Genomic DNA, 22,656 nt, shown 5'->3' on the forward strand with positions numbered 1-22,656 from the left:
TTGCAAGCAGAGGAGACTTAAGATTTGTTTTTGGCTGAAGGAAGTATTTCATACATTACCAAATCAAAAGCTTTACTCAATCTTCAACACCTTTTCTTCAAATAGGTCCTTGAGTTTTGTGCCTCCTTCCTGCTACCACTTAAATTCTTACATTGAAGTTTTGTGGGGTTTTTTTCACCCTCTCTCCCAAATCTCCAGTTCATTAAATGAAATATGAATAAATTATTTGCAGTATCCAAATCACTGCTGCTCCCTCAGGACAAGGGAGAAACAACATCTTCCCTTTTTCCTTCATTGCAATTGATTTACTACCAGTCAAAAGTGGGCTGGGCCAGTGCCATACTCTGCCAGGCAGGATGTTCTTCAATAATATCAGCACAAAGTAAGTGGCAAAGAATGAGCTGGCATAGGGCTTCTCATAGTACTCAGCTAAGCTGTTGGAGCTGATGGTACAAGACTTCAGTGAAGGTTTCAACAGTTTAACTTAATCTTACTTTCTCACTCCTAGCAAATTGCTCCCATTTTCCAACCAATTTACAGCCCACATTCCTACTCTGCTGTTATAACTGTTTACAGTAAATCAGATTTGCCTGTGATTGTTGAAGCAATAACTCTCAACAAAGAGGGCAGCAGGAACATATTTCAGTCTAATAAAGTAAATGATGGCAGATTAAGCTCTCTTTTAAAGAATGTCTTATCAAAACCTACAGAGAGACTGTCATTTCACAGAGGCAAGGGGATGGTTGCCAAAGCTGGGAAGAGTTAAAGATCCTGCTGTCACTCACATGTAGTGTGCCAAAATAACAAAAGTAACGTGTGAAGAAAGCAATCACCTACACTAGGAATGGAGAACAAAAGCTAAATGAGTTTTTCCTGTGCTACTGACCTTTGACTGCAAGACAGTCAGGTAACTTTTCCTAACTAACCTCTTATTACAGAGTTATTCTTGGACAGCAACTCTTCTGTAACTATGCCTTTTACCTATTTTATAGCTTTGAAGGCTCACTGTATTCAGTCTCAAATTATTCCCTGAAGTATACCCTTTGTACTGAAGGGGAATTCTTCATTAAACAATCATTTCAGCTAGGCTATTTCCAGAAATCCATCTTTTTTGCCTTTTTAAACTTGGTATCTCATGTAATTTCCAGACACACCTCAGATATACAAGTTTATCACCAGACCTACTGTTCAGCAGCAAAATGCCATGGAAGAAACAAAGAGAGACAGACAGAGGTAGTAATTCCAATGCCAAGTCACCTTAGGCTTTCTCCTGCTTAATACAGGAAAAATACTCCTCTGTGGGATCATCATACTCTGCCTTGAGAGCTTAGTACTTCATCACAGCTCATCATGGACCTTTTTCCTAACAGGGAACAGAAAGAACAGATGGGAACCTGGAAAACACTGCTGAAGGAAACACACATTTGCAATGTGTGATGGCACAACAAAGCCAGGATTACCCCACCACAAACCCTTTAAGCACCACATTGAACAGGCATAATAGGCAGGGAAAGAAAAATATTGGGTTTGTGATAAGGAAACTGTGCCCAGTGCAGGTCCACCAGAGAGTGCACAGAGTGTTTTTTCCAGCCTCATTACTATTAATGAGAGCAGACCACCTTATAGCAAGGGGGAGCAGGATTTGGATTGAAGGAACTTCTCACAGCATCTGCATGTTATGGGACAGGAAAAGGAGCTGGCACTGTAGAGCATTACACAGAGATGGGTCTCCTTGAGAATTTCAGATACATTGCCTCTGGGGCTGTGGAATGAAACTGCCTCAGTTTGCTCTGCCCAAATACACAATACAGCCTAAACAAAATTCTTGGGACAGTGCAAAGGTATATGCACAGAAGAAAGAATCATAAATGGCTGCCCGTTTGGGTTCTTCTCTTTCACTAAATATACAGGCTGGAAAAAAAATTACTTGTCAGCAAGTATTGGTAGTTTTTAGAGCAACCACCTAACTACTGAGTCACAAGTCATGCAAGTGGAAAGAAAAATCCATAACTCAGGTTTGCTACGCGTGGGTTGAAACAAGGAAGAGAGTCCATATTTTTAAAAAAGAAGTAGCATTAAGCATCAATTTTGGAAAGCTCAGTTAAAGTGGGAAAAAACAAAGGTAATAAAAAAACCTTAGAGAACAGAAAATTGAATTAACAGTGAAGTGGACCAATGCAAATTACTTCAGGAACCTTTTGCATTAGAAAAACTATCAGAAATAAGAGAGCAGCATAATAAGCTAAATGAAATTATTTTACACATACACAGATGCAAACAAAAATATGAAAAATTTCAAAAGGTTTGAACAGATAATGAGGAAAGATAGAAGAAAAATAAAGAAAAACATGTCAATGGGACCTAAAGTTGAAGGCTTACAACGAAAGTGAATATATGACGAGTGAAAAGAAGGGAAAGAAAATGAAACATTGTAAACAAATTAATGCTCAGAATTTAGAGGTTAAAACTTTTTTTTTTTTTTTTTACTGCAGAGACTCCTGGCATTTCTCAGAGATGGAGAAGTATTAAAATTACAAGCTTTGCAGAATGCCTAATGGTAGAGAGAGAGTATAAAATAAACATAGAGATAAACATAGAGAATGACAAAGATGCTGGACTCTGGGCATTCAGAACTTTTGAAACAGAGAATTTTAGAAGATATAGGCTTTCTTACTTCTTTGTATTTCTTTGAAAGGCATAAGAGGATGCCTGGTATGCTATAGGAGGATGCTACAGAAGCAGAACTAAACTCATAAATGTATACCCTGATGGTTCTCAGCTGCAGCTCAGCATTTTAGCACTGTGACAAAGTACTTTAACACAAGTAAAGATCCTGCTGCACTAGTGCTTAATCCTGCAAAATTGTGAATATGTATTCCACTTAGTCCAGTGAATATTGGTTTTCAAGGTCAGGCAGACAGCTTGTAAAATGCTCTGTGCTTTTAGAGTCCTGTGTTTTCCTGTGGTCTCCATTTCCCCAATCAATCCACTCTTATGCCATAAGTAACCTCAGCAGGGGTCACCAGGAGAGGCAAAATGCAAGCAGCATAAGAATGAGGAAACACCCACATACTGGCCCTTCGAGGAACTGAGTCAGAGAAGGCTTCTGTGTGGCATCTTATTTTAAGAATAAATAAATCAGGTGGAGAGTGTGGTCTTTGTGAACTGTACAGCATCCTGGAAAAGGTGTGGAATTGTGCTCCATATGATTAGGAGCTCAGACAAGTAGGGCTTCAATGAATTATTGAATTGTAAGAAAACAATTTCATATAGCATAAAATGGAGACAAAAAATAAACCATGCAGAGATTGAAAAGTATTGTGAGATAGTAAATTAAAAATTATAGGAAAAAAAATGGGAAGGAAGAGAACCAGGCATTACTTCACAATCCAAATAATTTTAACACTAATAGAAAATGTTGCCATCCTGCATTGGGCTTTACTCACCTAAAAAAATACCAGAATGGGAAAAGCTTCTCTATTTATCATTCTGTTTATAAAACAACCATTCCAGAACACAAGTCTAACAGAAGTTACTGCTTTTGATGACCCTCTTCATCTGCAAAACACAGTAAGATCTCTCTGAACTGATTCCAGTTGCAACTACATATAAAAAAAACCCAGTTACTGGGGATTTACAATAAAATCTTTGCTGTACTCTGGCAAAAGACAATTGTCCTTTCAGTTAAAAGGCTATTTTTTTTTAAATCTAAAGCTGTCAGCTTCAATTACTAGCCATTAGAAATGATCACTTCTGCTTTTGTCTATCACTATAAATATGTTTCCACTATCAAGTTCTGGTCTCTGAACAGGTAATTGCAGGCTATAACCAAAGGATCTCAGACTTCTGCTCTTTAAACTGAACAAAGATGGCTCATATCTACAACTGGTTTTAACCAGCCTCATTGGCAAAAACTGTTAGGACACATGGGCTTTATTTATCATTTTCCTCTGGTCTATAATCCATACTGCAGACAGGTTGCAGGCAAAATCTTTTGAGTATTGGCCAATTTGCTTTTGAAGCATCCTTGGACTACAATACTGACGCACCATCCATGCTTTTTTGGGCTGGCAAAAGACTAAGCCAAGTACTTGCCAAAAACTGTCAAAAGCTCAGTTCAGCACCACAAAGCTGCAGGAATTGTTGTGTCCCTGTCTAGAATTTTGTTATTTTCAAGTTTTCCTCAGACTGTCATTACTTACTACATAAACAGAAAGGATATGGGAAAAAAAAAAAAAAGAGCTAATCTAATAAACATCCAGATCTATGTTTTTGCATTGCAATCGAAGGTACTGAAAAGGACACCACCATTTTTGATGCTTCAGGCAGTGTCTACAGCTTATTTAGAGGGCATCTCTCCCACTGGAATTATATCCTTCCACCTAAGGATGTGGCTGATCACTTCATGAGCTAATGAATAATGATATGTTACAGCAGTACTCACACAGTTTTTTTCATAGGTATTGAATAGAAGTGAACAAACTTCACAGTTCTAACATTTTTCTGCTGGCACAGGAAAATTTTTAGTTTGATCACAAGATCAAGGAACATTTAAACAGATTAAGAAGTAGATCAAGAACGTATATATACCCAGAAGATTGCACACTGGAAACCTGAAAATACAAAAGCAATACTTTTCATTCAGGTCATTTTTTACTGCAGCAACAGGAACAAATACTACAAGTGATTCTGTTGGAAATTCCACGTTGCATATGCTCTGACTTGTAAAAAAATATTTTTCTCCTAATTACAGAGAAACAATATCCTAAAATAATAATTTAACTGTAAAAGACAAAGGGCTGTTAAATTCAGTGAACTAAAATCAACAGCAATGTAGCCTTATTTAGCTTATGCAAAATAAAATACCTGATTCTTTTTTAGTAGAACAAGATTATCAACCTCAAAATTAATAATTTTGTCATAAAGCAGAAAGAGTTCCTAGTTAAAAGAATTTCTGACCAAATCCTGCTCTTTCTTAAGTGGACTGCACTTCCACCAAAGTAAGATGACCTGCACCCAAGCAGCTCAGCTCAGAAATAGATGCTGCAGCTTCAGTGTGGAGAATGCCAGAGGTGAAATCCTTAACTATGCTGAAACTGGAGGCAAAACTCTTAGTGGTATCAGTGGATCAGAATTCCTGCCTCCAGGTCTTTTCAAAATTCACTCTCCAACAAAACACTCAAAACTAAGACTATGAAAAATCTAAAATAACTGCTGTTTTCTGCAGGATTTAACTTTTTCCAAAGGTTCTTAAAGTCAAGCCTACAAGGAGATATGGCTGGTGCCTATTTGCTCTTCTCTGGCACAGAGCACAGATTATTTTTCTCTGTACAATGTTTTAGAACACAGGAACTCAGAAAAAAATAGTAGATAAAATGTTTCTATGACTTCTGATCCAGATAAAGGATTGTTTATCTGCATAAAAATACACATAGTTTCAGCCTGTCATTTCCAGCTCATATTGTTAATTATATTTCAATGCACCTCACTAGATAAGAGGTATAATCCAGCCAAAAGCATATAAAGGTTGTAGTCCAAATTATGCAAGGTGTCTTGCAGCTGATAATTCCAACAGGTAATGAACTGTTTAATCTTATGCAGCTTGGCACACACGCCTGTTTATCTTTACCCAAGCCTTCAACATGCACATCAAACCAAAGATATCATCCACAAATATGATGAGTGAATCTTCTTTTCAGCTAGCATCAAAGTTTTAATTACATTCTACTACAATATTTTTGTGTGAAGAAAGAAACCAGGTTCAAACACAACAACAACAAAAAAAATCATGTTTCAAATACCCATGTGAATTTCTTATATTTCTTACATGATCTCAGCCTATCAGAGGAAATCTGGCGGGCTGTCAGAAATACTGATCACAGGCACCTGTTGTACATGGGCAACAGATTCTTTGCAATTATAGATGACAAAATCCCTGGGCCTTACACTATCCCCTGCTACTATCATCTACTGTGCCTAAATATTGGGTCTGTGGAGCCCACACCTCACAACAGGGCTGTAACAGCAGCAGTGGTTACGCCCATGCCTTGTACAAGCAAACTGTGACCCAAATCAGCTGACGCAGCAGCAAAGTGCCTCTGCTCCTGCTCAAGGAAGAACAGAAATCCAACAGAAGGACACGGAGTTCCAGCTCCTAACTCCAGGCATTAGCAATCTCTCGGTTTTCTGCCTTCCACTCCAGTTAAAGTCTCCAAGGACAGAGAAAGAAAATTCTTGGGTGAAAACTTTCAGTTCCTGAATTGGAGATGGAAGGTACTTAACTCTGCTCTAAATAATAAGATTTCCATTGCCTCAGAGTTAGGATTTAATGGAAGTACAGAAAAAGACTAAAAGCTTAGAGAAGATGTAAATACATTTTCTTTGGGGAATCAAAGTCAGAACAAATAATCTCTCCTTCTTCCATTTAAATTCTCTGTATTTCTACTTGTCTGTCTTGGTAAAAGGTAAATTGGAAGAGGTTTTCTATTCTAAAGCCTTCTTCAGCATAATACATGTAGCATTAAAATAATTTTAGAGACAAAAACCAGCTTTTCTAGAAAGGATTAGAATTTCAGTAGGTTTATTCTGGATTTATCATCAGGCATTATACCTCCCCCACCTTTTGATAATTATTATCCATTACTCCAGATTTGGTTATACTTCTGCAAACCTGTGGGTGTAAAGCCTGCAGCATGCATGGAACCCTGTGGTGATTGAAGGAACAGCAGACAGTAATCTCATTCACTTTAAATATTTAATTAAGTGAAAACTCAGTCAAGGCTTGTAACGTCCCTATTTTACAAAAGGTTTTACAGAAACTTCCATTTAGCTTGTATCTTTACTGCTGTATTTGCCAATACCTCAAAAAAAAAACAAACCAAAAAAAAAGCAAGAAAGAATAAGGCAGAAATTACTGCATATCTGACAATCAGAAGGAACAAAATCCAGAGAAAAAGACCTGTATTTCATGAGGGACACCTATCCTAAATGGAATGAGATCCCAGGAGTTTCTTTTGCTTAGATATACATACTTTTAGATCCTGTGTCTGAATATTGCCAGTCTATGTCAAAGCAAAAATGAAAGGCAATGTCTGAGAAAAATAAATATCCGACTTCAGTGAGGTGAATTTACTACCAATGTAAGGAGGTGTAATTTTTTTACAAATTGCATGTATTTATGCAAGCATAGAATTAGATTTGTACACTATAACTCAAGAATACTGTCAAAACTCTTGAATGAAGACTTTTGGGCGGAAATGTACAAAAGTGCTAAAATTTTGAATCAAAATACATACATCTGAAAAATATCTGCAATTAAAAGGTTAAACAGTATCTTCACTCTCTGCTTCTGCTGCAGTATATTCTTCTTCCAGCACATCAATTTTATGTCAGTGATCCCAGATGACCCAAAATAACATTTTCTTTCTAACAGCTAAAAAAATTAAATAAAATCCTAAACACTAACTGAATATTAAATACTGTACTATTTTTATCTTCAATTTGCAGAAAGTCTGAATATTTGAAAAGATAACTGCCTGAGATTGGTTTCACTGAAGTACTACTTGAAAACAAATTAACACTATTTCTAATATTCTATCTGTCTATATTCTATCTATCTCTATACTCATCCTCAAGAGAAACTAAATGAGGCAAATCATCCTAAAGAGCCCTTTGCACATTTCTAGGACTTGAAAAGATCATGCCATGTTAATATAGCTTGAAAAACATTAAAAAAAAAAACCCTTAAAAAAAAACTTAAAAAAAAACCCATAAAAAATTAACAAAACAAAGCAAAACCATGTTGTATGACACTGAGAATATAAAACAAAATGAATATAACTTAAAGAAACCTGTTAACGGTAGACCAACTCTTCACTGACTTTTTTAATAAAGCTTGAGGTTTTTAAGAGACCAAACACTGTTTTCGTACTTCCAACCTGTGAGTGTTTCAAGATAAAGTTGTCAAATACATGCTGTAATCCCACCCAAAAGGCCAAATACATATAGGCAGTGCCCGTATGTAATGGCAAAATGAACAGAAACACAAAATCAATTCCCAGAGTGCCTCCATTACCTCATCTGTGAGACAAGGAAAGCAATATTAACCTTTCTTTGAAAATTAATTTGATCCTATCTGCTAAGTGTCACTCCATGTCACCACTTTTCTAGGTCCTCCTCTGAGCACCCCACCACCAGGCCCACAGACCTTTCTGCCTGCCTCTGAGCAGCTCATCAGACACACTATCTTTCTGACAAAACTGGAATTCTCTTAATATAACATGTAGAAACAGTAGCTATATACTACCAGGAAGAGAGTTACAAATTGCCTAGCATGATATATTCAAACTCCAGAAGTGGCAAACTAAAGAATGTTTGTTGGTTATCACCAGGGGTAGTGTCAAGCTAAAGGAGTGTGGATTACATATGGGAACTGCTCGATCTGGCTAACAAACAGAAGACTCTATTTTTTCTCTCTTTTTTAATCCTAGCTTTCCATCATCTTAGCATCTCCTCCTTTTTTAAAACAGCTATAGTCATTAAGAGAAAAAAAAAGTGAATTTTCAATCTGAGCCCAGTACCTCAAAAGATGCAGCTGCAGCACCAGAATCAAATGAAGAATGATTAAAATTGGTGGTATGCATTTCCACACTTATTCCAAATTTAACTCATCTGTGTTGCTTCTTCCTACTTAATCTGTTGCATGGCAGTCAGCTGAAGAAGCTGAACTAAAAAGCAGAGCAGTGCAGAAAGCTGGAGCAGAGACAGCAAACCAGAATAATTTGATACAACACCCACTCCAAAAGTTTAACATAGCGTGTACATAGCTGGCAGCAGCATTTCAGATGTAAAGGAATAAGTTGCCTGCAATGCTATCAGAACATTCTGTTTGCTTGTTTGCCTGCACACCAGCACAGTGAAGTGTCCACACTGCTTTATAGGGGGTGGTTGCCTATAAAGAAGCTGTTCAGTGACACTATTCACCACTAGATTGCATTTCCGCTCTATTTCTGTGGCCTTAAACTTACAAACCCTTGATGACTTTGTCCTTATCCTAGTTAAAGATTACATCATATTTCCTGAAGGGACCCAGCATAAAACTTCAGACCGAGCTGTATTCCTTGCACCTGGTAGATTAACCACCTCTATGACTGCAGCATCAGTATTGGGTCATTTCAGGAGTTATTATTCTGTGTGAAATTACCTCATACTGCTGTCCAAAATGTATTACACAGGTATGTAAAACATTGCAATAAAGTTACTGCCATCAGATCTTGGAAGAAAGAGACACAAGAAAAGCTCACCTTTGAGCATCAATAGAAAAATGCTCTGATCAAAAGATCTCTACAGATATTGGCAGGCTTTGAACCAAGCTGCTTTCTCAGTTCAAGCTGCCTGAATATTCCATATTTTCTGCATTACACATATTTGCATCTAATTATTCAAAAAGGCCAGATTAAATTTAATACCTCCATTGCATTTATATGGATTAAATCTCTATGCTCCAAGTGAAAACCAGAGTATTTTATAAATTTCAATGAACAACACCAGAGAAGATGACCTTTAAAATCACCATTATAAGAAACACAATTACAAGTGACTCAAGACATATGGCAAACTTAATTATGCTTAAACATACTGGTTTCCAATCTTTTCAACCATGACAAAAATTGATGTCTAAAATTAAAATGTATTTGAGACTTTAGTTACAGGAAATGCCTAGCAGAATTTACTCTTTTTATGTTACTAAATTCTATTGACAGCATTTATCAAAAAAGGCAATTCCATAACGCAAAAAAATCCCTTTAGCTACTTATAGTTAAATATTACTTAACAAAGATGATGTGGATGATTTTGTAGAAGCATGACATGGAATGAAAATCATTAGTCTGAATTTGATCCTCAAAGCTTGGCACATATTCGATACGCCGTTACTGCCATTACAGAATTATAAGACCAAAAGAAGTATATGTGTATACTTGACTTGTAAGATCCCAAGTGCTTTAAAATGAGCCAAGAAAATGAGACCCATGCTCACAATCAGTGAAACACAAATAAGCACAGGAGTGCAAGTCCATGCAAATGCAGGAACACCAATTTTTCAAATGAAACAGCAGAGAGAATACTAATGAGCAGAGGGTAATTACTTGTGCTGTATGTGCCCAAGACAACACGAAAGGAGCTCTGCAAGACTGGGCTTCTTGGGGGTTTTGTTGTTGCTGTTGTTTTATCCTTTTGGGTTTTTATGTGGACGTGACTTTTCCACGCTCCCAACAGAAGGCTGCCAAGAGCTACTTTGGAGCATCAATTGAGCATCAGCTCAGAGTAAAGGATGCTACCAGCTGCACTGCCAGTCCTGTCCTGCATCACCACCAAGGGTTTTACACCTTCTGTGAAAGCTAAACAGAGGGACCACTGGCTAAATCCTGCAGGATCACTGCTTAAGTAGAGATGGCCATAGACATAAGCAATAAGCCATTCAATTTCACCACTCATTTCAATCACAACAAGCATTTCATAAAGGTGTGACATGCAGGACTTAACAACCTTGCCCAAATTAGAAATGGAGACACAACGAGACTCAGAGTAGCTCCTTCATCCTCACAGAAGCCCATCTGTTACACACTGTGTGGGTTCTCCTTTAATGATTTATTTAAACAGAAGCAATCAAAAGGTTCAGGTCTTCAGCTCAGAATCAGATAATCGTTCAGACTGAGGATGAACTACAGAAATAGTATGGAAAGCCTGTTTGGTGAAGAAAAACTAGCACTGAGGAAGAACATTAAAACATCACCTGAAAAATCAGTCAATGAAACACAGAATCATTCTGGTTATGTCATAGGCCCACGGGTTCATGTCATACATTAGTATTTTTTGCAATAATTAAAAATGGTGTAAAATTGTTAATAATCTTTAGACATCTTCCAGTAGTATTCCAAAGACCAGTTACAAAGAAAAAAGAGAAGCTTTTGTATTACACCTATCATTAAAAACAAATTTTTAAACAAACAAAAAAGTAGGCCTCCCAGTGCATGTGTTTCTATAGTAAGACTTTCTGTGTTGCATCTATCACAATAAAAATGTCTTTGAAATAGAATAAAACTGCTTTGTAGCAAATGGTCATTAACACTTTGATAAATCACATCCTATACAATTGTATGTGAAGCATAGAACCTTCTTTTCATACATATTTCAGTATGCAATAGCAAGTATTACATTAAACAGCACCACTAGTGGTTTCTGCTGTCCAGACAATATTAAGTTTTAGATTAATGAATTGCATCCTTCACAACAGTCAAATTTGCAGCTTTTGGAACAATGACTATAAAAAGAATAGCAGAATTTTTGTTATTCTTCGAAATAAATTCTGAACACATTTTATTCCTAAGTAGTATTCTAAAGACAAAACATTGAAGTTCTTTTAATTAAAAAAAAAGCAGATAAAAAAACGAGCTCAGATAGATTTCTCTTCTGCTGAAAGGACAAAACACTGTAAGATATTCTGTGCAAGCATGCAGAGTGTGTGTACTGAACAAAAGAAAGTAAAACCAAGTGTAATAGAAATTTCCAGCTTCCCAAAAAAACCCTCTGCTGCATCTAGTTTGTTGTTTAATAAATGTATCTGTTCAATTTCAGAAAGCCTTACTGTACAAGCAGGCTGGTAAGAGCTTTAGGACTTACACAAGCAATTTCTAAGACAATAAAAGTCAAGGATAGTGACAAGAGTTGAGCAGAGAGACTGAAATATAAGCCTTCAAACAGTAGTTTGGGGTTTGGTGTTTTTTCAAAGGTTTAAAAAGCTATTTTCATGTGCATGAAAGCCTTTATTTTATATTTCCTCTAGAAATTAAAGCAGCATAGAGATTCTACTTAACATGACTTGGCAAGCACAACCTAGCAATTAGCTCGGGAAGCAGAGTCCCCCCTAGCTGTGTGTGTACATACATTACTTACAGGAGGTGCTTTCCCAAAAGCGTAATAGGGGCAGACACGGGCTGAGAGCAGCCAGGAAAAGAACTCAGCAGACGAGGCAGGAAAACTTGCCCATCAGTCCTGGTGGTGAGGAAACCACAACTACAGGGTAGGTTTCATTTCCAGCCCTGGGTTACAAATGTCAATCAACCCAAGCTGGGATTTATAATCACAATCCAACAGTTTGGCAGACAGGCAAGTAATTAAGCTTCACTTGTCTGGAACACAAGTTTGGTTGTTTTGGGCTGTAAAGATTCTTTTCTTTGCCATAACAGAACCGTCTGACTTTATAAGGTCTGTTCAATGATCAAGCACAAGACCTTCAGGGATTTTCCCAGAACCATCACACCTTCGGCTGTGGTCCAGAAGAATATAAGGCTCACACAGAATGACAGCACCACTTGGTTTCACATGTTTATTGTAAGAGATAGATTCAATCAGGATTGATGCTAAACCATCAGCTGGGAAACTCTTTCACCACCATTTCAGGTAAAGTTACATGACCCCTAAGTCTCTGGCTTTCCCATCTGTAAAATGGCAATAACAGTTGATCACTTTTATAGCAGCGTTTTGACAGCCTCAGAAGGAAGTCAATGTCTAAAGGGCAAGTTAGTACTATTCATCCTAAAATGCTAATACATAGTGTTACTTGTCAATGCTTCTATTATCCAACATGAAAAGCATATTTTTTAGCATCTCTAAAAATACGAAAGGATTTTTTGTCAAATTTCCTTCATAGAGAGCATTGACAGCTCTCAGTGCAGTAAGCCAAGCTGATTTTTGCACTACATCTGCAATATCTTTTATACTTGGGCAGCTGGCACAGAGCAAGAAAATTCATTAACATGCTAATGATGTGTCCTATTTAAAATTCCAGCTCTGATTATTGTGTGATTAAGTCTCTTCCCTTGACGTCTGCTTCCTTATATCTGCATTACTGTGAGAAATCAACAATTATTAATGAAGTAAAAAATAGGTGACCAATTTATACCCAAGATAAAGACAAACATACACATACATTTTAGCATTTAAATTTTTTTGTCTAATATTTTCCATAAAAAACAGTATTATGTTCAGTAAAAAAAAAAAAAAAAAAAAAAAAAAAAATCAAAGTTTTCAAGAAGCTCACAGACACAAAACAACAATTCAAGTGCTAGATGACACAGAAATAGACATATACAGAACCTAAGCCTAACCTAGTGTACGGGTTGGGGCAGGAACACAGAAAAAAAGGCAAAACTGCCTTTCTCTGCAACAACGCAGATTTTATTGGTATAAATGAAACACCAGGCCTAAGGCTGTGAAGAAAGTCAGGTCAGCTACCCCAGCTCAAATCACACCTTTCACAGTGCAGACAAAGCAAACAATTATCTCAAGTCCTTTCAAACAACAGCAAAAACAATAGGCAACAAAACTGTATTCCAATTCTTTATGCTTTATTCTCTAAACATAAAAGTGCTGTGCCAAATAACACTGCTCCATAAAGGTGGCCTCTTTTCCTCAAGACACCATCTGCATACTGTTTTCCAGAGTGTATCTGAAGGCTTACATTCAGTTAAATGTGTTGGTATCTAACCCATGCCAATGTCCTCAAATATTTCCATTTTTAAAGGAGAATTTAGTGTAGACCACATGTAAACAGGGCAGGGATGATGAAAAGGGAAGATGTCAGGTTTCAATTTATATATCTCTAACTAATATCTGCTTGACAGCATTTTATTTTAATATAAGGATAGATTTCTACTTTTTCCTACAGAATCACAGTAAATTAAAAGAAAATCTACATGTATACACCCAGTATTTTGGAATGTATTTTCACAAATGGTGGAACAGTAGAGGTCAGTTAAAGAAGGTATCTTCTTTCATTGCATAAATGCAAAAGGGGGAAAAAAATGTCTATGAGCTGATGCCCTTTCTGTTGCTTCAGCAAGCATCGTGTACAGGCTTGATTTAAAACCCTGCTACATTAAAACACAAATGGGAATGTACATGTGTATTATAGGAAGTTTAATTGCCCTAAAATAAAAGAGAAACAAAATGGGTGGATTAGAAGATCAGAATCCTTTTCAAGTCTCTTGAAAATCCAAGGAAAGAAGCAGCATTGCCTGACGTGCACCTCTGAGTTTGTATCACAATGCACTAAATTTGAGGAACCATTTTTTAAAACTTTATCTAGATTCTAAAAAAGCAAGTTCTTATCTAGAAGTGTGTTCATATATACATTATTCTATGCATTTTTAAAGCATCATCTTAGATGTATCCAGATGCCTACAATTTTTTTTGTTTCTAAGACAACTCTGCTTATCCTCTTGCCTATGAAGAAACTTCATATGTTTCTAAAACAGAGGCACCTTCCTCTCTTCACTCATCCTACTGCTCATAAAATCCTGAAAAAGGAAAGACATTTCAAAATCCTAAAGCTTTATAGTAACTCTCAGGATTGTATTTAGTTTAGAGATAACTATAGTAACTGTACACCTGTAGTCAATCAAATATTACTGAGCCTTTTCATGTAAGCAAGCAGCAAGGCCATTTTATCTGCTTCAACTTCAGGAGTGAGTACAGCAGGCAAAAGAGTAAGTCAAGTTTAGGAATGACTTTGCTCTTTGATAATTTGTCAGTAGTTTGCCCAGTAATCACAGACAACCTCCCCAGTTCCAACATGACACTACAACCCAAGCACGCTGCTCATAGCTGTGTGGGAGCAGCATTGGCAAGTTGTTCAAACGCCCCCTCAAACACAAATTGACTATGAGAACTCTCGCTTTCAGAATCAGGAATCTCTGGCACCTCATATGTTCAGACCCCCCCACCCAATGTGTTACATATGTACATACTGAACATTTAGTTTCATACACTGAACATGTTCCTATTTTCACAGCCAGACACATCTACTGCTTCTGCATCAAGGCTACATGTTCCTCTGTATGTGAACACAAGTACAGTGCCATCATCCCTGTGATGATAAAAATGGGCTTAGAAAAGAAAGGGTTTGAGAACTGGATTAAGACAGATTTCAAAAAGTGGTATATTGCTGGGGTATCCCTTGTTCCCCAGGGCCTCCCCCAACTCCAGGAGAAACAGCTGAGAGAATATTGAATATACTGCTTCTCTAGGTCATTGCCAGACTTTCCTCAGAACAGCCAGTATATTTCTGCAAAGCAGAATGGTTAATCAAACCCAGCACACCTCCAGGAGATCAGCTCTGAGAAAAAAGCTGTAACAATCTGTAAACTACTCACCAAAGGCAGTCTCTCCTTGCTCAAGTTCTTGTTTCAGTCTGGTATAATCATCTTTGATTCTCTCTAATTTTCTCGTATTTCTGGCACTCAGAACCAACAGTTCATTGAGAAGTCCTTCCAGTCCCTCCTTCTCAGATGTTAATGATCTTATTTCTTCTGTAAGGTCCTTTGCAGTGCTGAAATTACTTCCTGCATGTTTTGTGGGGGCAGGGGAAGAAAGAGGAAAAAGACAATGAGGCAGACACTTGCAACATCAGTAGCTTACATAGCAATCCTGGGAAATTAGGCAATTATACTTCCCAACAGCAACTGAAACGGGGGAAAAAAAGAAAAACTGCTTTGCAAGCATCCATTTCATTAATATTACAAGAACAATAATTGTAGCTGATTTAACCTTACACACACAGAAATGGTATTTTCTTTAATTATTGATACAATTTACATTTTTTTCAGGAAACCTAGGGGTTTGCACTTTGAGTAATGTCATACTGTAATTCACTGATCATTGCAGTGTGATCTATCAGACCATTTTCTTCCTTTGGAAGACCTCTCAATGCACAGCACATTTGAAATAGAGGCTGCTGGACCCTGAAGTATTTCCTGCCTGAACAAAGCAGCCCTGTGCTGGTTTTTGTGACAAGCATCAGAAGGTTGTTCATGAAGGACACATTGCATTTCTTAATTGGTCTGCACCTCAAGCAGAGACCATGGGGAGATGTTCTTCTCAGAGAATACATTCAGAAGTCACAACCCTCTGCTTCTGGCTCTACCTGAAACATCACAGTCAGGCAGAAGACCTTAGCAGCACCAGCTCACTCTGTTCTGGAGTTTCTAAAAATGTCTGGTTCCTTTGGACAGGGATCCAGAGCAAAAGATCAACTCCCAAGTGGTTTAGGGTATAGCCTAGTAACATTTATCCACTTAACTGTTCTGAAAACCATTTTTACAACCAGTTAGAGAAGAATGTTTCCTTACTTTGAAAAGAAGTCTTTTGTAATAAATAGGAAATGACAATGAGATACTCAGCCATTAAATTCCTTTTAAATAGCAGTAGAGTAACAATGCTACATTTACATAACTGTACCAGAATCATTTTAATGATTGAGATGCTTGGCTGAGGGGGAAAAAAACAACAAAGAAAAACATACACAAAAGAAAACTTAAACCTCACCACCACACTTTAATCTAAAGAATTCTTGATAAAAATAATTTCCATATAGAATTGCCCAATAAAAGAAAGAAGATCTTTAGCATAAGACTTAAGCTCTGATATCATCCTAAATTAGCAAAAATTTGGTGATATGATCTAATAAGTAAAGGTATTTAGCAAGTAAAGGCACTTAAAAGATTTAGCCTTGAAGCAAAATATTAATATAAAACAAATCCAGTCACACAAACGTCTCATCAGCTTCTTAAGTATGTGGAATGACTTTAGACTCCTGAAATCACTTTATAATACCACCAGCATTACTCAGATGTGAGAGTTTCTTTTTGGTTTTGTTTCAGCAATATAATACACTGTTGCTTAGACACAACAGATCAATTGAAAAGTTTATTTCCAAATATTAACACATAACCCAAACTATCAAATCCACATCAGAATATCCTGAACTACGGCGTTACATCTTTTTGACCTGGAGTCTTCAAACTATTGGTCACAAAGTCTTAAAAGGGAACTCTTTGGCTGCTGTTCAGGTTCTTCAAGACAAGGAAGCAAGAACAGGATGCAAGTGTTTACAGTGGTCAGAAGATGGCAAACCACCACCGGCAGCTGCCAGGAGAGGCTCCATTCCTCCAGAATGCCAGGGTGAACAGGAGCACTTCCACCAAACACCTACAGCCATTCTCCTGGAGCAAAGACACCATTGCAAACTCAACTGGCTGTATGAGGGCAAGTGTACCAAAGGGAGGCTGCACTTATCAAAATTTTGAAAATGCTGTATCAAGTCAAGTTTAAAGACTTGATATTACTAAGAACAGTAATCCTGCCTTGCATTTGGTTTTTTGGTGATTTTTTAGTCCCAAGGCTATGATAGTTTCACTCAACCTCTTCCTCACTTAAAGTTGACTTTTTCTTGTTTCTTTTTAACAGGTCAAAAGTCCTTAATTTCTAATTCCCAGTTAAAACCCTATTTGCCACTTTTATCTTACAACTACAATTAAATAACTATAGACGTGATTTACAAGTTGCACGTGTAGGTTCCTAAAAATAGTGTGATTTTATGGCTCACCAGTGCTTTACTGGGAAACAACAGTAAAAATTTTATTACCTTAATTTGTCATGTTTCCAAATGGGCAAAACAAAGCAGCAAAATAAGCAAGGCAAAATCACTGGAAAAATGGCAAATATTCAGATGCTTCTAAGGGAACAAGACTTGATTCCACCTTTATTCACCTGAACTCATCCCAAGCATCAAAGCACAGGAGGCTTAATAAAACATGAAGGTGAGAAAATCTTCATTAGAATCTGGAGCTTGCTGTTACATTTCAGAGGACAGCAAGGAAAAAAGGTATGATATTGCATATGAATGTTTTATACATACTGAATGGATCTGAATTCCCAGAGGAGAAGTTTATATCAAAACTGAGGCTATAAGGAAATGGCACTGGATACAAACCCAAAAGCAAAAGACACCCTACCTGATGTAGCTTCCCATGACAGCAAAAATGTCTGAGCCTCCAGTGAAAATTCAGAAGAGCACATAAAAACTCACACATCGTAAGTACCATCATCAGTGAGCTCTGATCTCAATCCTCAATTAATAAAAAAATAATATATAATCCATAGCTGCCAGCATTGAAAACATGTCCTCCTGGGTTGTTTTCTTCTTGTTGTCTGGTCTGGTTGGTTGGTTGGTTTTTTGTAGTTTTTTTGTTTTTGTTGAGACAATGTCACACTCGATGCCATACAAACATTCTGAAGACATATGTCTAGATATTTTATTCTGCTAATGCTCTCAAAATGTTAAAATTCCTCTTTTCAATAATTTAATAATTAGTTTGCCTAAGTGAACACAGTAACTGTTACTTTGTCAACCACTCAGAGCAGTGTTTTACACAGCCATACCAGTGAGAGAGTTCTACTTGGCTGATATTAGTTAAGTCAGTCTAACTCTTCCCAGGAAACTGAAAAATCATGCAACCAATAGGATTGTTTGCTCTGTAAAATCTGTACAGACAAAACAAAGCTAAGGAATTAATTGTCTAAGACCAAAGCTGAGATTCTGGTCTAAACGAGGGCATGGTACAGAGATTCTGTGAAGGGGCCTAAAGAGCAAGACCCACTTTTCCCATCTTTCCTCCTGTGTCACAGTGATGCTTGCTAGAGATGTGCAATTTTAGCCACTGCATCCATGTTGAAATAAACACACTGGGTGCAAACTGGGACAGCAAACTTGCAGTACCCAGGGCTCTGAACAGGTAAGGTGCTTGCAGTGCACTGTCACAAGGAACTGAGTATGTACACTTCACTTTGATGGACTGAACATTACCATTATCTCGAAAGACAGCAATAAAAAAAGTTAAATCTTCTGCCTTAATCTTGCCCTCTGGGGCTCTCTCTTCCCATGCATCCTTCATCCTCTACAGAAGGTTACATCAGGTAAGCTCCAGCAGCTTGATGTGAATGCCAAAAATACCAGCCAAATCAAGCACAACAACTCACACAGGACAAACAGTCAATATAAAAGAAATCTCCTGGCAGAAAGTAGCTATATAATTACTTTTACTTAGTGTAAACATTAGTGTATTTCCCTTATTTCCTCTATTCTTAAAATTTTACTTGTATGGCTAGAGCTAAATAATACTCTGGACATCACCTATATTTTCTATAGGTATAGTTACATGCCACAAACTCATGGCCATTATAACACCTCGTTGTCAGATTTTACTGTATTGGGCAGATTGTTGCCCATTTAGTAGTCTTGAAGTAAAATATCATTATTTTGATGCCATTTGCCAGCAACAAATTGATTAAAAATATGGTTTGAAATCTGTCCAATTTTACAAAAAAACCCAAGATATACATTATTAATTAAACTTTATTGAATATTTCCCCCTTCAAAATACAAGACAAAGTTAAGGGTCCACAAATTTTTTACCCACACTTTTTCTCAAAATTATGGCAGAAGTTACATACATTCACAGCTACCATTATTTATACTTGAAGCAGAGAGAGGAGTCTCAGCCTCACTGAAAATATGTTCACTGTAGTACAAAGGAGTAATTTTTTTCATTAATAGTAAAGCATATCTATTGGACACTAGCTTAAATGTAACAAAGAAAAGACTGGTCATTCCTCATCATTATCTATAAATTAATTCTTCATATACTTACAGCATTACCTTTAATAATTCATAAGAAAGTGAAAATTTACATTTTAGCTTAGGGCATTTGCCACCACAGTATTTATCACTGGTACTGGAATTCAAGGCTGAAAATCTTCCACCCTGCGATTAACGAGGATACAAAATTATTTCAACACCACAAAAGAAATTGAAGAAAATAAATATCATTCACTTACAAAGGAAAAGGAAAAAGCTAAAGACATGACAGAAATGTAAGATTCTAGAATAACTGCCAGTGTGTTTGCACCTCTGAAAAAATAAACTGCACATGAGGGACAGTCTACCATCTCCAGAAACATTTTACAGAAATCCAGCACATTTGAATTGCAATTATTGTTTTTAAGCAACAACACATGTCAATGCTTTTATGAAGCATAACACAACTACACTATTGATGTGATCCTGAAAGGTAATTGCCAGCTAGAAGAAGGTGAGAGACCCCACAGACATACATTTGGAGGAGCAATTCTCAGTCACAGACAGCCTCTTGTACCTGGACTGAATCAATCAACATGGAACAACTCAGAAATAAAAATAAATGAATAAATAAAAATACACAGGGGGAGGTGGGGAGCACAAATCCCCAAAGCAATAACATTTCAAATCAGTAGTAACAATGGAGAGAGAGACATCACTGTCCCCTTCCACAAGTGTTTTCTCTCACGTCTTTCAGACCACAGCACAGCCTTCCTGTAGGGTGACAGCACCTTCCCTTCACAGCTGTCCCTTCTAACATGTCCCCTTTGAGCACAAAGCCATAGAAAAGGAGCTGTCAAAGAGACCAACTGACCTTCTCTCCTGCTCCAGGGATAGCTGCTTAGGCAAGAGGAGTGAAAGAGAGTAAGTTGTTTCATGACTGACTTCTCCAACAGAAGAAAAGATTTTCTGCTTTCTGGTCACATATCATGCTGGAACTTCAGCTACAATGAGCTACCCTTGAATTTCACTGAAAGCTGGTAACATCCAGCAGACTTGAAAAGGAGATTAAAAAGACAAACAGCATAATGTTCTGGTTTCAGCTGGGATAGAGTTAATTTTCTTCTTAGTGGCTGGTACAGTGCTGTGTTTTGGATTTAGGCAGAGAACAATGTTGATAACACACTGATGTTTTTAGTTATTGCTGAGCAGTTCTTAGCCTAAAATCAAGGTCGCCTCCGTTTCCCACATTCTGCAAGCAAGTAAACCAGAAGCTGGGGAGGGAGCACAGCCAGGACAGCTGATCCAAACTGGACAAAGGGATATTCCACACCACAGAACATCATGCTCAGAAAATAAACTGGGGGGAGTTGGCTGGGAGGGACCAATAGCTGCCTGGAAATGGGCTCAGAACTGGTCTGTGGGAGGTAAGCATCACTTTATTGGTATTGTGCATCACTTATCTGTCTTGGGCTTTATGCCTCTCTCACTCACCTTTTCATTACCATTACTAGTGCTGTTATTTTTTATCATTAGTATTATATTTTATTTTGCTTCAGTTATTAAACTGTTCCCACCTCAACCCACAAGTTTTACTATTTTTTCCCATTTCTCCTCCCCCACTATGAGGAGAGAGCATGTCCGTGTAGTACTTTACTGCTGGCTGGGGACAAACCCTAACACACAGCTGTCTGAAGTGTGAGAGACCATTTGAGAGTCGGTTCGAGGGACTCACTAGCACTATTTTTCAAATGAGTTAACAGGCATGCCAAAAAGTACACTGCTTTCACCAATATACGGTGGCAAATTTTATTTCATGGAATATAAATTGAGTGCTGTGGGAAGACATGACCATACACAGCACTGAATGCAGGAACCAGACACTGCAGTCATGACGTAGAATTAATCCCAATACGCCTCTGATCCAACAACCCAGGCTGCTGCTGGGATCAGGAACAGGAAAGTGTGGAAACAGCTATGTCATCTGACAACTTGCAGCCCTCTATTGGACTCCAATTCATCCAAAAACTGAGCCTTCATGAGAAGGCACAAAGGAGCATTGTTGGTTTTGCCTCTAAGACCAGGTGAGTTCTGCAGCCACTTCTGAGAACCGAACAACAGTTCTCAGAAGCACAACAGATAAAGAAACCAAGAACACCACTTCCTTCCAGGGAAAGACAAATTAGGAGCAGCACGTCTGGGGAGGAACTTGACATCATACCAAGAACTGGGTGTCCATTCATATTTCTGATTGAAATGACAGACTACACCATGAGCATGAAAGCAAGGCATCCACATTAACGTAAACCACAGATGGATGGGTGAAAACGTCCTTCCGCCTGCACTGGCATCTTCCAACCAGATGGCTCTGTCCCCTCCCTAATCTACTCATTTCCCAACAGGAATACTTAGCACCAAAGCTGGAAAGCTGGGGGCTCTTTTTGTTACAGTTGGATCCATGCAGACCTTGCCCTAAATGAGCATCAAAGAGTAGCCAAAGAGGCAACAGCCCTAACATTAGGCTTTGTGAAACATGCTATCTAGTATTTATGTCATGTTATTTATAAAACTATGCCTCTACATTGACATATGGAAAAAACCTTACTGTACTGCTGGAAATCATCCCACAACATCATTTCCATGCAGCTCCCACCTGCCAGTACTTAATGAAATAAAGATAATTTATAGGACCATGACACATGATCTCTTACTGTTAAAGACAATTTTAAGATTTTCAAACTACAAGTCACCTCACTCTAACTTCTGTGTTTGGATCTAGTTTGTGTTTTCAAAAACCGAAGGAAAGCTAAGGACACGCGTCTCATGGATAACTACAAAATAAACAGTGTTTCATTCCTATCTGCTTAGATTCCAATTAACCCACTTTCTGGTGATCTAGTCCCATGTTAATATGCATTCTCAAGAGGAAAAAAAGCTCTCAAAGAGTCTATGAAAACATTGTAGAATGTACCTCCATAAATCTCTTTTATTCAAATATAGGAAAGAGATGAAACAGGACTAAAAATTCATTTTCGTTTGCATCTTCCCTCCTATTCCCAAATTATTTTCTCGCTAAGGAAACAACAGAAACACACCATGTCTTATTATATCCTCTTGTGTAAAACAGCACAAAGTATAAAAATAAGTTGCAATAATATTTCTACAGTTGTGTTCACACTTGC

The 22,656-nt window shown here is 37.5% G+C and overlaps 1 protein-coding gene across 6 annotated transcripts in view; it reads right to left on the reverse strand.

Annotated features, from left to right (window-relative positions):
* The window catches only part of DISC1 (DISC1 scaffold protein), a 192,080-nt gene that overhangs the window by 81,989 nt on the left and 87,435 nt on the right, over positions 1-22,656 (reverse strand). For all 6 annotated transcript variants that reach the window (XR_010079339.1, XR_010079338.1, XM_063390492.1 and 3 more), the window contains one exon: positions 15,213-15,401. Coding sequence is in view for 4 of the 6 variants with exons in the window: in XM_063390492.1 (XP_063246562.1) it covers positions 15,213-15,401 (189 nt within the window). In the remaining 2 variants the exon portion in view is untranslated. The remainder of the gene's footprint in view (positions 1-15,212; positions 15,402-22,656) is intronic.

Source organism: Prinia subflava, chromosome 2 (assembly GCF_021018805.1).
Source record: "Prinia subflava isolate CZ2003 ecotype Zambia chromosome 2, Cam_Psub_1.2, whole genome shotgun sequence".
NCBI classification, from domain to species: Eukaryota; Metazoa; Chordata; class Aves; order Passeriformes; family Cisticolidae; genus Prinia; species Prinia subflava.